The sequence below is a fragment of the Hyperolius riggenbachi genome, chromosome 9 (assembly GCF_040937935.1).
Source record: "Hyperolius riggenbachi isolate aHypRig1 chromosome 9, aHypRig1.pri, whole genome shotgun sequence".
Taxonomy (NCBI): domain Eukaryota; kingdom Metazoa; phylum Chordata; class Amphibia; order Anura; family Hyperoliidae; genus Hyperolius; species Hyperolius riggenbachi.
The window spans coordinates 256,552,981-256,569,255 of record NC_090654.1 but is presented as its reverse complement, the minus strand read 5'-3'; the positions used below and the strand labels follow the sequence as shown (position 1 = coordinate 256,569,255).

At 46.4% G+C, this 16,275-nt stretch overlaps 2 protein-coding genes across 2 annotated transcripts in view; one reads left to right on the top strand and one right to left on the bottom strand.

Annotated features, from left to right (window-relative positions):
* Window positions 1-1,604: 1,604 nt before the first annotated feature.
* On the bottom strand, window positions 1,605-12,419 carry MRPL17 (mitochondrial ribosomal protein L17). The gene is made up of 3 exons (XM_068254364.1): window positions 12,187-12,419; window positions 10,317-10,385; window positions 1,605-3,414 (listed from the first exon to the last, which is right to left on the bottom strand). Exons 1-3 carry the CDS (start codon window positions 12,358-12,360, stop codon window positions 3,163-3,165), a joined length of 495 nt encoding a protein of 164 aa, XP_068110465.1. The 5' UTR covers window positions 12,361-12,419; the 3' UTR covers window positions 1,605-3,162.
* ZNF410 (zinc finger protein 410) overlaps window positions 12,401-16,275 on the top strand; it is a 26,795-nt gene continuing 22,920 nt past the window's right edge. The window contains exons 1-3 of the mRNA XM_068254363.1: window positions 12,401-12,482; window positions 15,404-15,472; window positions 16,088-16,187. Of these exons, the coding sequence (XP_068110464.1) occupies window positions 15,440-15,472; window positions 16,088-16,187 (133 nt within the window). The 5' untranslated portion in view covers window positions 12,401-12,482; window positions 15,404-15,439. The remainder of the gene's footprint in view (window positions 12,483-15,403; window positions 15,473-16,087; window positions 16,188-16,275) is intronic.

Sequence of the window (16,275 nt, the reverse complement as noted above, 5' to 3'; positions counted from 1 at the left end):
TATACTAAGTGCAACTAGACCTGGCTAACCTATACTGTGGGAACCCATACCTTGCTCGGGGGGGGGGGCGCAATTTTTACACCCTCGCCCTGGGTGCATTTTAACCTAGAAACTGCACTGCTCAGACAAAAAGGTTCCTGACCCGTTCTAGAGTGATTGCGATACAGTGCTTAAAAAGCGTTAATAGTGAGTGTACAGTGATTTTACTGCGCTAATCGTGGTAAAATCACCCACGCAAAACACTAGCATTTTGCAACTACAAGTGAGAACGGGCCCTACCACTTTTTACCATATACCCTAAACAAGCATGCAGCAGTTCAGGTGCTCCGACTCGTCTGACTAGATTAGCTGCATGCTTGTTTCAGGGTTGTGACTCGGGCACTAGCGACCCCAGAAGATCAACAGGACTGTGGGGCAACTGGTATTTTATAAAAGGAAATAAATATGGCAGCCTCCATATCACTCTTACCTCAGGTTTCCTTTAATTAAGGAATATAACCATTAAAAAATGCTAAAATTTCAATTACATGTAAATGCTTCCAGACACAATGCACTATACATGGAAGGCAGGAAGTAGAGGTTACATGATTTTGCAAGCACTGTTTGTACTTTGGAAGCAGTGAAGTGCATAGCAGGGCCGCATAAGGAAAGCTCCATAAGATGCCCCTGCACCACCAGATTCGGTATATACAGGATATTTTTCCCTGGTTGTCGTCCGCTACACCTAGATGTGTACTGCCAGGCAGCATAGTCAGACCACACTGCCGCCTCTGCCCCCACTACAAGGCAGTCCCTGGAGTTCCAGCTGGCTCCTGAGTGAGGGCTGGCCCTGGTGACTGATTCCCACTGATCTACACAACTACAGCTGTGCGAAAAGGATCCTGGCCAAACAGATGGACTCCAGCCAAGGTCCTCCATTCTGACTTTGTTACTGCATGGCGCAGCAGTAAAAAAAAAATATAAAGCATGCTGTGACACAACCGCTCCCCAGTATAGGTAGCCAGAGGTGTCCCTCCCCAGTATACGGTAGGTAGCCAGAGGTGTGTCCCCCAGTATAGGTAGCCAGAGATGACCCTCCCCAGTACAGGTAGCCAGGAGGTGTCCCACTAGTATAGGCAGCGAGAGGTGCCCCCACCCCTGTATAGGTAGCCAGAGGTCTGTCATCCCCCCACCAGAATAGGTAGCCAGATGTCCCCCCCCCCCCAGTATAGGTAGCCAGATGAGTCCCCCCCCCCCAGTATAGGTAGCCAGATGAGTCCCCCCCCCCCCCCCCCACAGTATAGGTAGCCAGAAGTGTTCCCCTCCCCAATATAGGTAGCCAGTGGTGTCCCACCAGTATAGGCAGCTAGAGGTGCCCCCTCAGTATAGGCAGCTAGAGGTGTCCCCCTCCCCCCCCCCCCAGTATAGGTAGCCAGAGGTGTGTGCCCCCCCCCCCCCCCAGTATAGGATGCCAAAGGTGACCTTCCCGCCTGTATAGGTAGCTAGAGGTGTCCCCCCAGTATAATTAGCCAGAGAGGAACATATTTAGCAGAAATAGAGGTGAAGTGGTATGGAGTAGACTGGAATAGTCATGAAATGACTGTATTTAGTACGTATACAAAGAGTTGTGTTTTACACGCAGTTTAATTGAAAATAATAGTACAAAATATATTTCAAGTGTAGAAAACAGATTCCAGACATAAAAGGCTGAAGTGTGAAAGCACAATGTTGCTTCACCGGTGGAAGATGGAAGTCATCTACCTCTGCTGTTATACAAGCCGATCGATGAACGATAAACAATCTCATGGAAATACTCGGATTGCCCAGTGATCAGAGGTGAACAATCGTTTTCCCAGGCACCAAGAGATCGGTAGAATACCAACTGGATCCATATAGGCCATATCATGCACAGCCAAGTTTTTGATATATATACACAGGAACTTATAGAAACTTTCACAGCAAAGGATTGGTCAGCCACCATGCATGAGTTGTTTTGCTGTTTCCTTCCACTCAATGGGCCTTTTCCAATTCACTTTTTCTACTGTTTTCTCCCAAGTGATATTTTCACATCTTATAAATAAACCGGGAAAGTTATAAAAACAGAAGATGAAAAATCTCCTAGGAGAAAACTCAAGGTGGCCATACACTGATCGATATGTCCAGCAGATAGATCCCTCCCCAATATTAACTTAAAGTCTGTTTGTGCCTGCCAGGTCCCAATCCCCCTTCCCTGTGCCGTGTGGTTCTCTCCTGTCCAGCTCGTGGTCCCAGACTGCTTCTCCCACCGACTGCCTCGTCTTCTTCACCTCTATGTTCCCAGATGGCTGTGTGATGTAATGCAGGGGACAGACACTAGGAGCACTGTAACCACTAGAGGCCTCTAGCATTTAGCCTCTGCATTACGTCACACAGGCGCCTGGGGACATGGAAGTGAAGAAGATGGAGCAGCTACCAGGGAGAAGCAGAGACCGGGACCATGTGGTGGACAGGTGAGAGTAACGTCGTCGTTCTTCAATGCCGCCAGCAACGTACTCGCGATCCACCACTGAACCAAAATTGTCCCGTCTTGCTCAACTGACTGAGTTCAGCTGGAAATCAAATGATCGGTCAATCGTTCAGGCCAAATGCTGCACCGATTTAATCAAATAGGCCGTATATCGATGGGAGAAATCAAAGCGTGCATGGCCACCTCCAGGGAAAAAAAAAGTGAATTATAATAATAATCCTGACATTTGTATAGCGCTTTTCTTCTGTTGGACTCAAAGCGCTGAAAAGCTGCAACCACTGGGATGGGCTCAAGAGGCCACCCTGCAGTGTTAGGAAGACTTGCCCCAGGACTTCTTACTGAATAGGTACTGACCCTAGCCAGGATTCGAACCCTGATCTCCTATGTCAAAGGCAGAGCCCTTAACAAGTACACTATCCTGAATTGGATTAGGCCCAATGGGTATTGCGTTAGAATAATGATTTGTCTAACAGGTTGACTGTTGATCAGAGGGTGTACACCTGACCTAAGCTATGGCAAGCAGCATGATGCTGCTGATTGGTTGTTCTGTCACATCACACAGGTTCTTTACAGCTGAAACGTCTCTTTATTTGTCATCAGTGTCTGCAGAAGGTACAGGCAATTCCATCAACACACAAGTACTTCCCCTCTATCAGTCCTCAGGAAAGTCATGACCATTAGGAAGAGGAGGCCTGCAGACTATTCTCCAGACGATGACCCAAGATGAGCTGGTTGAGCAGGGTTTTGTCACTGTCCCTTTTGTTAACAGGTAAGGGTGGAAGGGGATTTCCTTTGTATTCTATTACAGCCATTTTAGCACGATCCAGGTTCTCGCGGTTCGGTATTTGGAACATCCTAACGTAGCCGCCACCGTATGGGCTGAAACGGGGAACTAGAACCTTGAAGAGCTTATGAATGAGGTCCTTCTCCTGCCAGACAAAAAACAAACAAACATACTTTAACATCATAAAAACTACATTTGAGGCTTATGCATGACAAAATATGGAACATAGTTTTTGGACATTTTACAAGACATAATAGCAAAGCAGTAAACTTAGTGTACCACAGTTTGGTCGTGTTACAAAATAAAAAAGCAGTTGACATCATACAATTAAATGAGTGGTATTCATGCATTGAAATATTGCAATTTGACAATTTATTGCTATAGGGCAACTGTAAATAGAACTTGACGACCATAATAAACACTGAACTTTATTAAGTGACATTTTTTGCCATCTGTAGTCCTAACCAGAAGGATCCAGGAGAAGTGCTGGACTAAAGAGCTGGATAACTTTAAAAGAACAGAGTAGGAAACACCCCGGACAGGAGTTAAATGCATCCTGCACACACTTCACATCCAAGAACCACCCCCTCTCCCCGCATCCAGGTCACACACACCTCACATCCAGGACACATACCTCCCATTCAACACACACCCATCCAAGACACCCCCCGCACCCAGGACCCCCTCCCCCCAGTATGTACTGTATTTTTCGGCACATAAGACACACCCAAATTTAGAGAGCAAAAATCAGGGAAAAAAATATATATAACTAAACCTAGGTGCGTCTATAGTGCAGGGGTGACTTATGGACCTTTAACCTCCTAACTTTTTTGGTATCTTTGGCATATAAGGCACTTTTCACCCCGTTTTGGGGAAGAATGTCTTATACGTCGAAAAATACAGTAACTATGCAAACACCTGATATTTGCGCAGTTACATACACAGATTACTAGTCTGAGCCATGCTTGTGCGCTTTGAGTCTTACGGGAGAAAAGCTCTTTACAAATGCTGTTTGTTGTTATTGTTGATATTAGGCTTCAATACACCCGCAGACTCTTTTCCTATTTCATCTGGAAGGGGGCAAACCCAGGAAATTATCAGCATCTCCTCATCTCGCAAAACCTACCGTATATACTCGGATATAAGTCGACCCCCAAAATTTGACCCTCACAAGGTGGATTTTTCCAATTATTCAAGTATAAGTCTATAGGTAAGTCTATAGAATCTATAGGTAAGCCAGCCAGGTATCTGCCTCCAGTATAGGTAGCCAGCATAGGTAGGCAGCCAGGTATAGTTGCCCCCAGTATAGGTAGGTAGCCAGTATAGTTGCCAGTAGCATAGGTAGGTAGCCAGTATAGTTGCCATTAGCATAGGTAGGTAGCCAGTATAGTTGCCAGTAGCATAGGTAGGTAGCCAGTATAGTTGCCAGTAGCATAGGTAGGTAGCCAGTATAGTTGCCAGTAGCATAGGTAGGTAGCCAGTATAGTTGCCATTAGTATAGGTAGGTAGCCAGTATAGTTGCCATTAGTATAGGTAGGTAGCCAGTATAGTTGCCAGTAGCATAGGTAGGTAGCCAGTATAGTTGCCATTAGTATAGGTAGGTAGCCAGTATAGTTGCCAGTAGCATAGGTAGGTAGCCAGTATAGTTGCCATTAGTATAGGTAGGTAGCCAGTATAGTTGCCAGTAGCATAGGTAGGTAGCCAGTATAGTTGCCAGTAGTATAGGTAGGTAGCCAGTATAGTTGCCAGCAGCATAGGTAGGTAGCCAGTACAGTTGCCCCCATGTATAGGCTGCAGCGGTGGGGAGAGTGGGCATGGAGGCAAACATCTCACCTTCTATCCTCCATCTACTTCCTCTCCCAGGCATCCCATGCGTTGATACCAGCGTTTCCTGTGATGACATCATCACAGGAGACGCTGGTATCAGCACAAGGGGATGCGTGGGAGAGGAAGTAGATGGAGGATAGAGGCTGTGGAAGGTGGGATGTTTGCCTCCATGCCCGCTTTCCCCGCCGCTGCAGCAGTCTCCTCTCACCATCCACCGCTGGGCGCAGTCTCCTCTTCTGCTCGCTTCTCCTCCACTCGCGCGGTAACTTCCGGTCCCGACGTCATGTGACATCGGGAGCCGGACCATCTCTCTTAAGGGGGCAGACGCGCGAGTGAGGGAGAAGAGAGGAAAAGAGGACACTGCGCCCAGCGATGGATGGTGAGTAACCCCTCCACACACACACACCCCACATCCATAACACACACCCTCACCCCACTCAGGCTGTAAGTCGCAAAATTTAGGACTATGCGACTATAAGTCGACCCCCCCCACTTTTTTACTTTGAATCAGTCCTAAATTTTGCGACTTATACCCGAGTATATATGGTAATGTTTCTTTTATAGATCTGCATTATTATCTGGGATGAATGGAAAAAAAATGGAAAATAAAACATCATTACAAAACAAGTGGGGCAAACTTCAGGCATTAAGGTCGCAAATAACCTTTTGTAACTTCTTTTTTTTTCAGTAGTAGTCCTTAGGTAGTCTCCAGAAAACGTAACCAGGAGTGGACACTACCTTTATTTGCAGGGAATCAACAAACTTTGCACCCATTGGAAGTTGCCAGAACCTTGCAAAAATATTTAGAAACAACTTTTCATCTCTCCAGCAGTCTCTAGGGAGGGTCAGAATATACGGTATCATCCAGAACAGGAGCATCATGGATCATAACAATAAATGGGCAAGCTTAAAGGGAATCTGAAGTGAAAATAAACTTATGATATAATGATTTGTATGTGTAGTACAGCTAAGAAATAAAACATTAGCAGTAGAGATGAGTCTAATATTGTTTCCAGTACAGCAGGGGTGCCCACACTTTTTTGGCTTGTGAGCTACTTAAAAAAATTAGCAAGTCAAAATGATCTACCTATGTACAATTTTAGGAGCACAATTGTATTTACAGAATGGAAAATGTAGTGCGGTCGGGATCTACCATGAAGTCCTCGTGATCTACCGGTAGATCGCAATCTACCTAATGAGCACCCCTGCAGCACAGGAAGAGTTAAGAAACTCCAGTTGTTATCTATGCTAAAGAGCTTATCTGAGATCCACAACTTATCTTTGTTTTCTGAAGCTTATTATCTCAAGTGTCTGTTAAGGTGGCCATACACTTATAGATTTGCAGCAAATTCGACCATCAGATAGATTTCTGTCAGATGCCTGTCAAGTCGGAATCTGACAGGAATCTGATGTGTGCCAGACACTAGGAACAGATTTCCAACAGATTTCAGAATGAAATCTATTGGAAATCAATCTAAATGCATTATTGGACCATCAGATCCAATGCAACTCTATGGGCCATCGATCTGCTGGCAGTAGCAGATCAACCTAGATTTTCCATCCTGTCAGATCGATTGATATCGGCCGCAAATCGATTGATCGGCAATTGATTTCCAATTGATCGATCGATTTGATCTAATCGATCGACGGCTGAAATCAACCAGTGTATGGGCCCCTTTACTGTATTTTGTTTTTCTGCAGAGTAAAGTTCAAAAGTTCACTAGCCTGCTCTGTGATCTCATTTAGAATGCTGAGTAGTGTGTAAATTGCAAATATTAGAGAATGATGCAATGTTATAAAAAAAAACCTATATAACTGAAAATAAAAATACGAGAATATTTTCTTTGCTACTAATGTTCTAGTAATTATCCGTATTACACAACCAATTCATTATATCATATATTTTTTCCGCTTTAGTGTCACTTTAAGGAGCCAGAGGGTTGTATCCTCCACAGTCTGCCTCAGCTCACTCCACAAGAAGTGTCTCCACATCCTGGACAGCATCTTCAGGAGTCTTCATCTCTGCGGTCTTCAAAGCAGCCAATTGGTCCACTCCTATTACTTTTGTAGAACATTATCAAATTGATCCTGCTGTGCTATCTGCTATTGCTTTTGGCAATAGTTTTATGCAGCACCCCAGCGGGTTTTTTTTTTTTTTTTTGTGCTAGTTAAAGCGGACCTGAACTCTTGCACAGGACAGAAGGAAAGCATAAAGAAAAGCACCCTGTATGTATTTAGAGAGTTTAGCCTCTTTAATTCCCCCTCATCTGTGACTAATTACAAGTTGTAATTTGATCTCGCAGCTGTATCAGCTGGCTGCCACGCCAGAGCAACTAATTGGTAAACACAGGATGTTAATATGTCTGCCTCCATGAAAGCAGGAAGTAGACACACTGCAGATCTATTGCAGGATTAGTATCAGCTGTGACAAAGAAATGGTTTTCTTTAAAGTGGACCTGAACCCAGAACTCCTCTCTGCTCTAAAAGATACACAACAGCATCATAACCTTTAAAGAAAAAAAAAAAAAAAAACCTTTTCTTTGTTACAGCTGATACAAATCCTAAAATAAATCTGCAGAGTTTCATCTTCCTGATTCATGGAAGCAGATACATTGTTTGCAGCCTGTACTTTCAAATGTACTTATCTGCTTATCTACCATAGGCAGTCATGTGACACGGGGGGTGATCAAATTACAACTAGTAATTAGACACAAGGGCACATTTGTTATGTATTCCTTGTGTTCTGTGCAAGAGTTCAGCTCCACTATAACCTCCTTAGCGGTAACCCCGTGCTGGACACGGGGTAAGCCGCTGCGGAGGATTTCTCAGGCCCCGCTGGGCCGATTTGCATAATTTCTTTTTATACACGCAGCTAGCACTTTGCTAGCTGCGTGTTACTTACGATCGCCGCCGCTCCACGCCAATTCGCCGCTACCTGCCGCGTTAGAGGGTGCCCCCCTGCCTGGCCAATCAGTGCCAGGCAGCGCTGAGGGGTGGATCGGGACTCCCTCTGACTTCACGATGTCGGTGACGTCATCACGCCCATCGCCATGGCGACGGGGGAAGCCCTAATGGAAATCCCGTCCAGAACGGGATTTCCGGACGGGCTTGATCGCTGGAGGCGATCGGAGGGGGTGGGGGGATGCCGCTGCACAGCGGCTATTATGTAGCTAGCGCTAGGCTAGCTACATGGTTTAAAAAAAAAAAAAATTAAAAAAAAATATGTTAAAAATAGTGCTGCGCCGCCTCCCTGGCAGATTTCATTGACCGCCAGGGAGGTTAAAGGTTAGTATGTTGTTGCTTATCTTTTAGAGCAGAGAGGATGTTCTGAGTTCAGGTCCGCTTTAAAGAGACACTGAAGCGGAAAAAAAAAAAGATATGATTTGTATGTGTAGTCTAATATTGTTTCCAGTACAGGAAGAGTTAAGAAACTCCAGTTATCTATGCAAAAGAGCCATTGAGCTCCACACTTTCAAAGTCGCAGAGAGCTCTGTCTTCTGAAGCTTGTTATCGCAACTGTCAGTCATTGTAATTTATTTTTCTCTCCAGAGGACAGGTCAATAGTTCACTAGCCTGCTCTGTAAAATCATTTAGAATGCTGAGTAGTGTGTAAACTCCAATTAGAGAATGATGCAGTGTTATAAAAAAACACTATATAACTGAAAATAAAAACATGAGAATAGTTTCTTTGCTACTAATGTTCTAGTAATTATCCGTACTACACAACCAATTCATCATAATTATTTTTTTTTCGCTTCAGTGTATCTTTAAGTCCAGGGAAGTGTGAGTAACATGGAGGCACCATGGAAATGGGAAAATATATACTTGCCTACTGTCATTTTCCTTTCCTGTAGCAAATCCATGACATCACATGACCCTCCCTCATATTGAGTACTATTCACGACTGGGTGACTGCTCACTCTCCATATTTATTGATGTAGAGGGTATTATTGGGGCTTAGGGGGGCACGACATGGAGTTGCACCAGGAAATGAAAATACCAGTAACTACTGTATCATTTTTCCTGTATTATGCTACAGAGTCTAATAAACTTTGGACATGTACACCAGACTTGAAGCAGGTATTCTGGCCTCAGACATCCACAAGCAGTTTGAATTTGTTCCTGCGTGGATATTGCCAATCCTGCTTGGTGCAAGCTACCCTCTGGTAAGCGACATATATGATTCCACAGTGTGCAGGTTATTGGAGCATTTAGGGAGTCAGTTCCATATTTCAACTCAACTATTAGATTAGAGTTACACAATCCTGTCACACGTTTTTATATAGGAGGACCTGTTTGAGTGATGAAACCACAATGCAATTCTTGAGTTCAAAAAGTCAAAATTACGCTTTGTTTCATCAAACAAAGCATATTGGGCCATATGCAATTCACTTTTTCACCTGACTTTTCTCCAAGGAGATAATTTTTCATCTTCGATTTAAAATAACTTTTCATAACTTTTCAACTAAAAAAAAGTCCCAAAAAGTAGGTGAAAAGATACTATCAAAGTTATTTTGAGTATTTTCTTTTTTTTTTGGTGGCAAGGCATTTTATTGACAAGTTTAAAAATATCACCTAGGAGAAAACTCAGGTGAAAAAGTGAATTGCATGTGGCCCATTGTGTCTACTATCTGTCAAAGCGGAATAATCTTCTACATTCATGTTATGAAGAACTTTTATTGACAAATACAAACATTTTTACCTTTTAATAATCTTTTTTGGTACAATAAAGTGTGATTTTGAATTTTTGAACTCAAGAATTGCATTGTGGTTTCATCACTCAAACAGATCCTCCTATATAAAAACCTGGTGTTGCTTTGAGCATGGTAGCTTGCTCAAGTGTGGATCTTTCTTATATCTACTTCATGTTGAGAGTCTTTTTTTTCATGACTCACTCTCAATAAATACTGAAATATAAGGCCCACCAACACAACATGCTTTGCAGGAAACCACACATATTCACGGGTGGGGTATTAAGTGCCTCAGCATAACCAATTTACTACCTTTCTGGATTTCCACAAAACATGCACTGTTGGAGGGCCTTGAGGAAAGGCCTGGGGAACCCTATTTCAGATGACTTCAGGTCCGATTCCCATTTTAGGACATATGAATGTGCTTGGGGTTGATGGTGTGTTAGCTGGGTGTAAAGGTGCAGAATGAGGCTTTTTTGTGCAGTAATAAGGCAAACGTATAGGTAATCAGATAAGTAAAAGGATTTACCGTTAGCCAGAAGTTTGCCATCTTCATTGCTTTCTCATTAGTGTCGCCACACTTCCCGTAATCAATAATCTGAAACAGAAGATGTAAATACTTGTCTAAAAGCAAGAATGTAAATGAGATAGGCTATTTACAATTATACTGTACTCCACACCACCAACATATCTCCCAATGTCCACCTACTTACAGTACTACCTGCTTCACCTACTGTTTTCCTGTCTGACAGAGTTCTTTCTAACATCAAGAGGTGGTCAACTCTACATTACTATCTAAAAGAAGTAAGCAGGAAAGCAGCTTACAGTAGCTACCTATCCATTATTGCTCAATAATAATAATCTGAACATTTGTATAGCGCTTTTCTCCTGTTGGACTCAAAGCGCTCAAGCGGCCAACCCTGCAGTGTAAGGGAGTCTTGCTTTGAACTTCTCACTGAATAGGTACTAACCCTGGTCTCCCATGTCAAAGGAAGTGCCCTTAACCAGTACACTATCCAGCCACAACATGCCTAACCCTACCTCCTTCCCCCACAGACCTCTAACTCCTCCAGTGCTTCCCGCATCCCTATCTCCCATCCACATCCCTCATCTCTCCTATCTTGCATATCTCCTCCTATATGAAGCTCTAATCCCTCCCCTAAAGTCCTTAAAGAGACTCAGAGATGAATAAAATAAAAGTTTTATACATACCTGGGGATACCTCCAGCTCCATCCACATGGATTGCTCCCACGCCGCCATCCACAGCCTTCTCTATCGCCAGTACCGGGTCCCGTAACTTCCGCCAGTCAGGGCCAGTCGACACAAGCGCAGTGTGCTTCCTCCGTACTGTGCAGGCGCAGGAGTCACTGCGCATGCGTAAAACTGACCGCGACTGGCAGAAGTTACAAGACCCAGTACCGGTAATAGAGAAAACTGAGGACGGCGGCGTAGGAGCGATCCATACAGCTGGAGGAAGCCCCAGGTACGTATAAATCTATGATGTTTATTTGTCTCTGAGTCTCAGCAGACCTGAACTCAGAACTTCATCGCAGCTCTAAAAGATAACCAACAGCATAATTACCAAAAACCATTAAAAACGCAGACCCGACCCGACGTCACGGGCTGTGGCGAAGGCATAAGAGAGGAATCGGCGCTGGAGACTTGGGCGCAGGATACAGCCGGTATACGGCTGATCCTGCTGCTGCACAAGTTCCTGGCCATGTTAAATACTATTCCCCCTCCAGGCCACCATGGATGGTGGGGAATGAAATAATTCGGCTTCCAGCAATGGAAGCTGAATTATTGTATTTTAAAAGTAACTTCAGCTCCGTCTTCTGACAGCGGCGAAGTTACTCCTTGTGCGCTGCTAAAGCCATAATCCCTATTACAGCCTATGGTGGCGCCGGCTGCGCCCAAGTTTCCTGCGCTGGATTAACCGTGTTCGATGGCGAGGGACTCAAGACGGCTGCGAGGGGCTGGAAGAAGCCCCAGGTGAGTAAAACAGATTTGTAACTTTGTCTCAGAAGCTGCCTCTAAGGATTGATGACCCCCGATGGGTTGGCATCTTCTGTGCATGCAAGCGCCCATGTCATCAGGGTGACTTGGGCAGCCTCTAAGCCTCTAGCGCAGCAGACCCCAGAGAAGACCAGAGCAGCAGTGAGGGACACAAATGACTTCTAGGGGCTGGAAAAAGCCCCAGGTAAGTAAAACTACATTTCTTTTGTTGCCTCGCTTATCCCTTAAAGTGGACCTGAACTCTTGCACTGGACAGAAGGAAAAGACAGAAATGCACATTATGTGTATTTAAAGTTTTAGAGTGCTCCTAGGGCCCCTACATCACAAGCCCCTCCCTTCAGGCAGCACCTCCTCTATAGATCGTACAAGCCCCTCCCCTCACCCGCTCGGCGTAGTAGTGCAGCTCGTCAGCGCGGGCATAGGTGGTCTCTATCCTCTCATGTCTGACCAGAGCGGTGAGGAGATTCCGCAGCATATCTAGCCGGGAGCGGGGTCCCAGCCCCATACGCCGGGCCACCCGCCCATGTGACACCAGCAAGCCCGAGAACAGCCGCATCTTCTCCTCTGAGTCTCCTTCCACGAAACTCTTCCGGCTTCCGGCCGCTGTGCGTCACGTGACTCCGCACACCGGAAGTGTCTTCCCCGGGACTCTGATCTGCGCTTCTGCAGCTGAAGGAGGTGCTGAACCCCGACTCTGCCTGTACCCCACATCCTGCAATGTAACCTCCGACTTCCTCTCAGATATCACAACCAACTTGCACCCCCTACCCCCACACTGTGTACCCCAAACCCAACCGAGGTACCCCCTGCCCCAACTCCCCCCTACAGAGGCACTCCCCTCACCAGGGTGTACCCTTCCCTCACCCTACAAAGTACCCCAACGCCCCCCACCTAGACACTCCCCTCACCAGAGTGTACCCCACACCCTACAATGTACCCCCAAATCCCCCATCCAGATACCCCAACCAATGTGCACCCCCCACACACACTATGCACCTCAAATCCCACTGAGATACCCCCACACTGTGCACCCCAACTCACTCTTACCTCTCCTCACCAGGGTGTACCCTTCCCTCACCCTACCAAACTCTCCCCTCACCAGAGTGTACCCCACACCCTACAATGTACTCCCAACTCCCTCATGCGGATACCCCAACCAATGTGCACCCCTCCCCCCACACTATGCACCCCAAATCCCACCGATATACCTCCACACTGTGCACCCCACCTTCCCCCTATCAAGACACTCCCCTCACCAGCGTGTACCCCACATCCTATAATGTAACCTACTACAATGTACCCCTGAACCTCCTACCCCCCCCCCCCCCACTCAGATACCACAACCAACGTGCACCCCCCTTGCAGTGTACCCCCCACACTGCACCCTGAACACCACTAAGATACCCCACCGGAGTGCATCCCAATTCCCCCCTACTGAGACACTCCTCTCACAAGAGTTTACCCCTCCCCAACATCCTCCAAGATTTCTCCACCACCAGAGTACCACCCATGCTGTGCATCCCAACTCCCCCATTTAGACAGCCCCTGCTCCAAAGTGTACCCCCAGAGTACTCCCCCACCATCCAATGTACCCCCAACCCCCTCAGTACCCAAATTCAAAAAATATTTATTGGCAAGACCAAACACATTTAGCAAACATTAGCATTATAGGAAGTGGTTGTGGGATTATAAGGGTATAGGGGGTTGGAGGATATAAGGAACAGTATAGGGGGTTGGAGTATATCGTCCATAACGGTGAGGGGGGTATAGGGGGCAATATAAGAGATATACAGTCTCAGGCCTGTTATTTGCACCATTGTTTCCTCTTCCCCCAATAGGATGTAGCGTTTCCTCATTTGTGGAGGTGAGATCCAAGATGTGGGCAGAAAGTTTCAGGAAGTGGGCAGTACTCACAGGTGCATATTTGCAGTGTAGCAGGAAGCGGGCCTCATCCTCCAGGGCCCCTGCCTCTAACTACCTGCAAAGTCTATCCTTTTGGAGGTTTCATTTCTGTCTGTGCTGCCCTGTCTCTATCACTAGGCTGTGGGCATTCAGACAGTACAGGGTCTGTCTGTCTTTGGGGTGGTGCAGCCTCTCCAGATAACGAGCCATTGTGTACTCCCTCTGCAGTGATTGGTAGACGGTTGCAGGTTTCTATAGTTCCTTTTATTTGGGCTTTTGTCAGGCTGCGTTGGGTATCCTGGCTGGAGGAGGTGTTGGCGGTTTGTTTCTGGGCGCATGGTGTTGCTCTGGCTCCGTGGCTCAGTGAGGCTTTATGGTGGTAAGTGCTGGGTCTGCTGCTCTGTATATGCTCCCTCTGCTGCATAGTCAGCCATAGTATGAATCTGCCCAGCAAGCCGAGTTTGAAGTGCTGCAATGGACTTGAAGAAGATACTTGCAGAGCTGTAGATGGAAGACTTCTATTGGGCTGGATTGAAGATTCCCATTTTGATTGGTCGGAGTAGGCGACCCGGCCCCATACCTCACTGCCATAGAGCAGGATTGGGGTGACGATTCTGTCAAATATTTTTGCATAGACTCTTACCAGTGATTTTAGGTGGTAGAATTGCCTTCTGATGGCATAAAAGGTTCTGCAGGCTTTTTCTTTCAGGGCCTCTTCTGCTGACCTAAAGCTCCATGATTGGTTGATCTCTGGCCCCAGGAAGGTTTACTGTTGGTGGTCACCAGTGTGAAGCCATTTAATATAAATGAGGAGATGGAGGTTTTATTAAGATTCCTCCTCTGGAACACCATGACTTTTGTCTTTTTTTTTGGGTTGATGTGATGCAGATACTCTCCAGTACTGTCAGGCTATGCTGTAGGCCAAGGGTCCCTAAACGTTTTGGGTCGAGGGCCGGGTCAACATACTTCAGACTGCTGGAGGGCCGGAGTATACATAAAATGATGTAGAGGTCTTTGCGGGCCAGACAGTGACACATACCCAAGTGACAACCTGCAGTCAAAATGGACAGCAGTGTCACCTGATGTGGAATTTGATTGGAAAACAGCAAATTACTGCGTTCTGGCTTCCATGTGGATGGGTGGTGCCAGCACTGCTATTCTATATACGGACCACCAATATTTAAAGATGTAGCTGACCGTATCTATAAGTAATACATATTGTGTGTGTGGGAGGCGGGTAAAAAAGCCTCGGGCCACATTCAGCCCGTGGGCCTTAGTTTGAGGACCACTGCTGTAGGCTCTTCTCTGTTGGGGAGAGCAGCAGAAGGTCATCTGTATACAGCAGACCATCAGTCTAACCCCTCCTCCACACACACAGTCTCCATCCTCCTAACCCATTCCCTTACCGTCCAACTCCCACCCAAATGTGTCCATCATCCCATTCCCTCCTCCTGACAATGTGTCCTTCATCTCCTCAACTACTGTGTCTGAAATTCCTTTCACCTACCGCTCCACGTGTCTGTGACCACCCACTAAGATAGTTCTACCCCCTCCCCTCCTCCTCTTCTTCTATGTCTGTCCTCCTATCCCCTGCTTGCTGCATTCTTTTCTTGTCTCCACTCATCCCTTTAAACTGTCAGTGACTGTTGACCTGTTCATTTTATGGAGCAACTAATCTTACAATTTGTTTTTGACAGGTGGTACTTGATCTACTGAATAGCAGAGTTGCTCCAATGTTATCTGATGAGCTCCAGTCTAAACCGGAGGTAATTGTTTAGTGTAACTCCACCCACATATGCCTTCCTTACCACCTTCTGTATCTGCTTCTCTGCCCACCTCTACCTTCCTACCACCCTCTACCTGCTGCTCTGCCCACCTCTGCCTTCATGCCACCCTCTGTCCCTGCATCTCCACCCACCTCTGCCTTCCTTACCAACTTCTGTATCTGCTGTTCCACTCGCCTCTGCCTTTCTACCACCTTCCGAGTGGCCCACATCTGCCTTCATACCACTCTCTATTGCTCCACCCACATCTGTCTTCCTACCTCCCCCTGTACCTCCTGCTCCGCCCACATCTGCCTTCCTACCACCCCCTGTACCTCCTGCTTCATTCACATCTGCCCTTCAACTACCCCTTGTACCTCCTGCTCCTCCCACATCTGCCTTCCTACCACCCCTTGTACCTCCTGCTCCACCCACATTGGCCCTCCTACCACCCCCTGTACCTCCTGCTTCATTCACATCTGCCCTCCAACTACCCCTTGTACCTCCTGCTCCTCCCACATCTGCCTTCCTACCACCCCCTGTGCTTCCTGCTCCGCCCACATCTGCCTTTAGAATATATTGTATGGCCACTGATTTGCATTTATTTGTGTTTTTTAGCTTCTTGTGGAGTTTGTGCAGAACGCCTCCATCCCATTGGGAGAGTCTCTGTCTCTCCTGCCTCCGGAGGGTGTAGCGTGTAGCCCATTGCTGCTTCCAGGTAGACTGAAATCATGTCCAGATGTGTGACCTTAACCTCAGCCTTGTCTCTCTATATCAGCTGCTTATGCTTCAGATAGATGTGTTAA

Excerpts from the sequence above, each read along its gene's own strand:
- MRPL17 (XM_068254364.1), bottom strand. The coding sequence starts at position 12,360 with ATGCGGCTGTTCTCGGGCTTGCTGGTGTCACATGGGCGGGTGGCCCGG. Across the intron at positions 10,386-12,186 it reads TGCACTACTACGCCGAGCGG|ATTATTGATTACGGGAAGTG; the intron begins GTGAGGGGAGGG and ends CTTCTGTTTCAG. Across the intron at positions 3,415-10,316 it reads TGGCAAACTTCTGGCTAACG|GAGAAGGACCTCATTCATAA; the intron begins GTAAATCCTTTT and ends TTTGTCTGGCAG.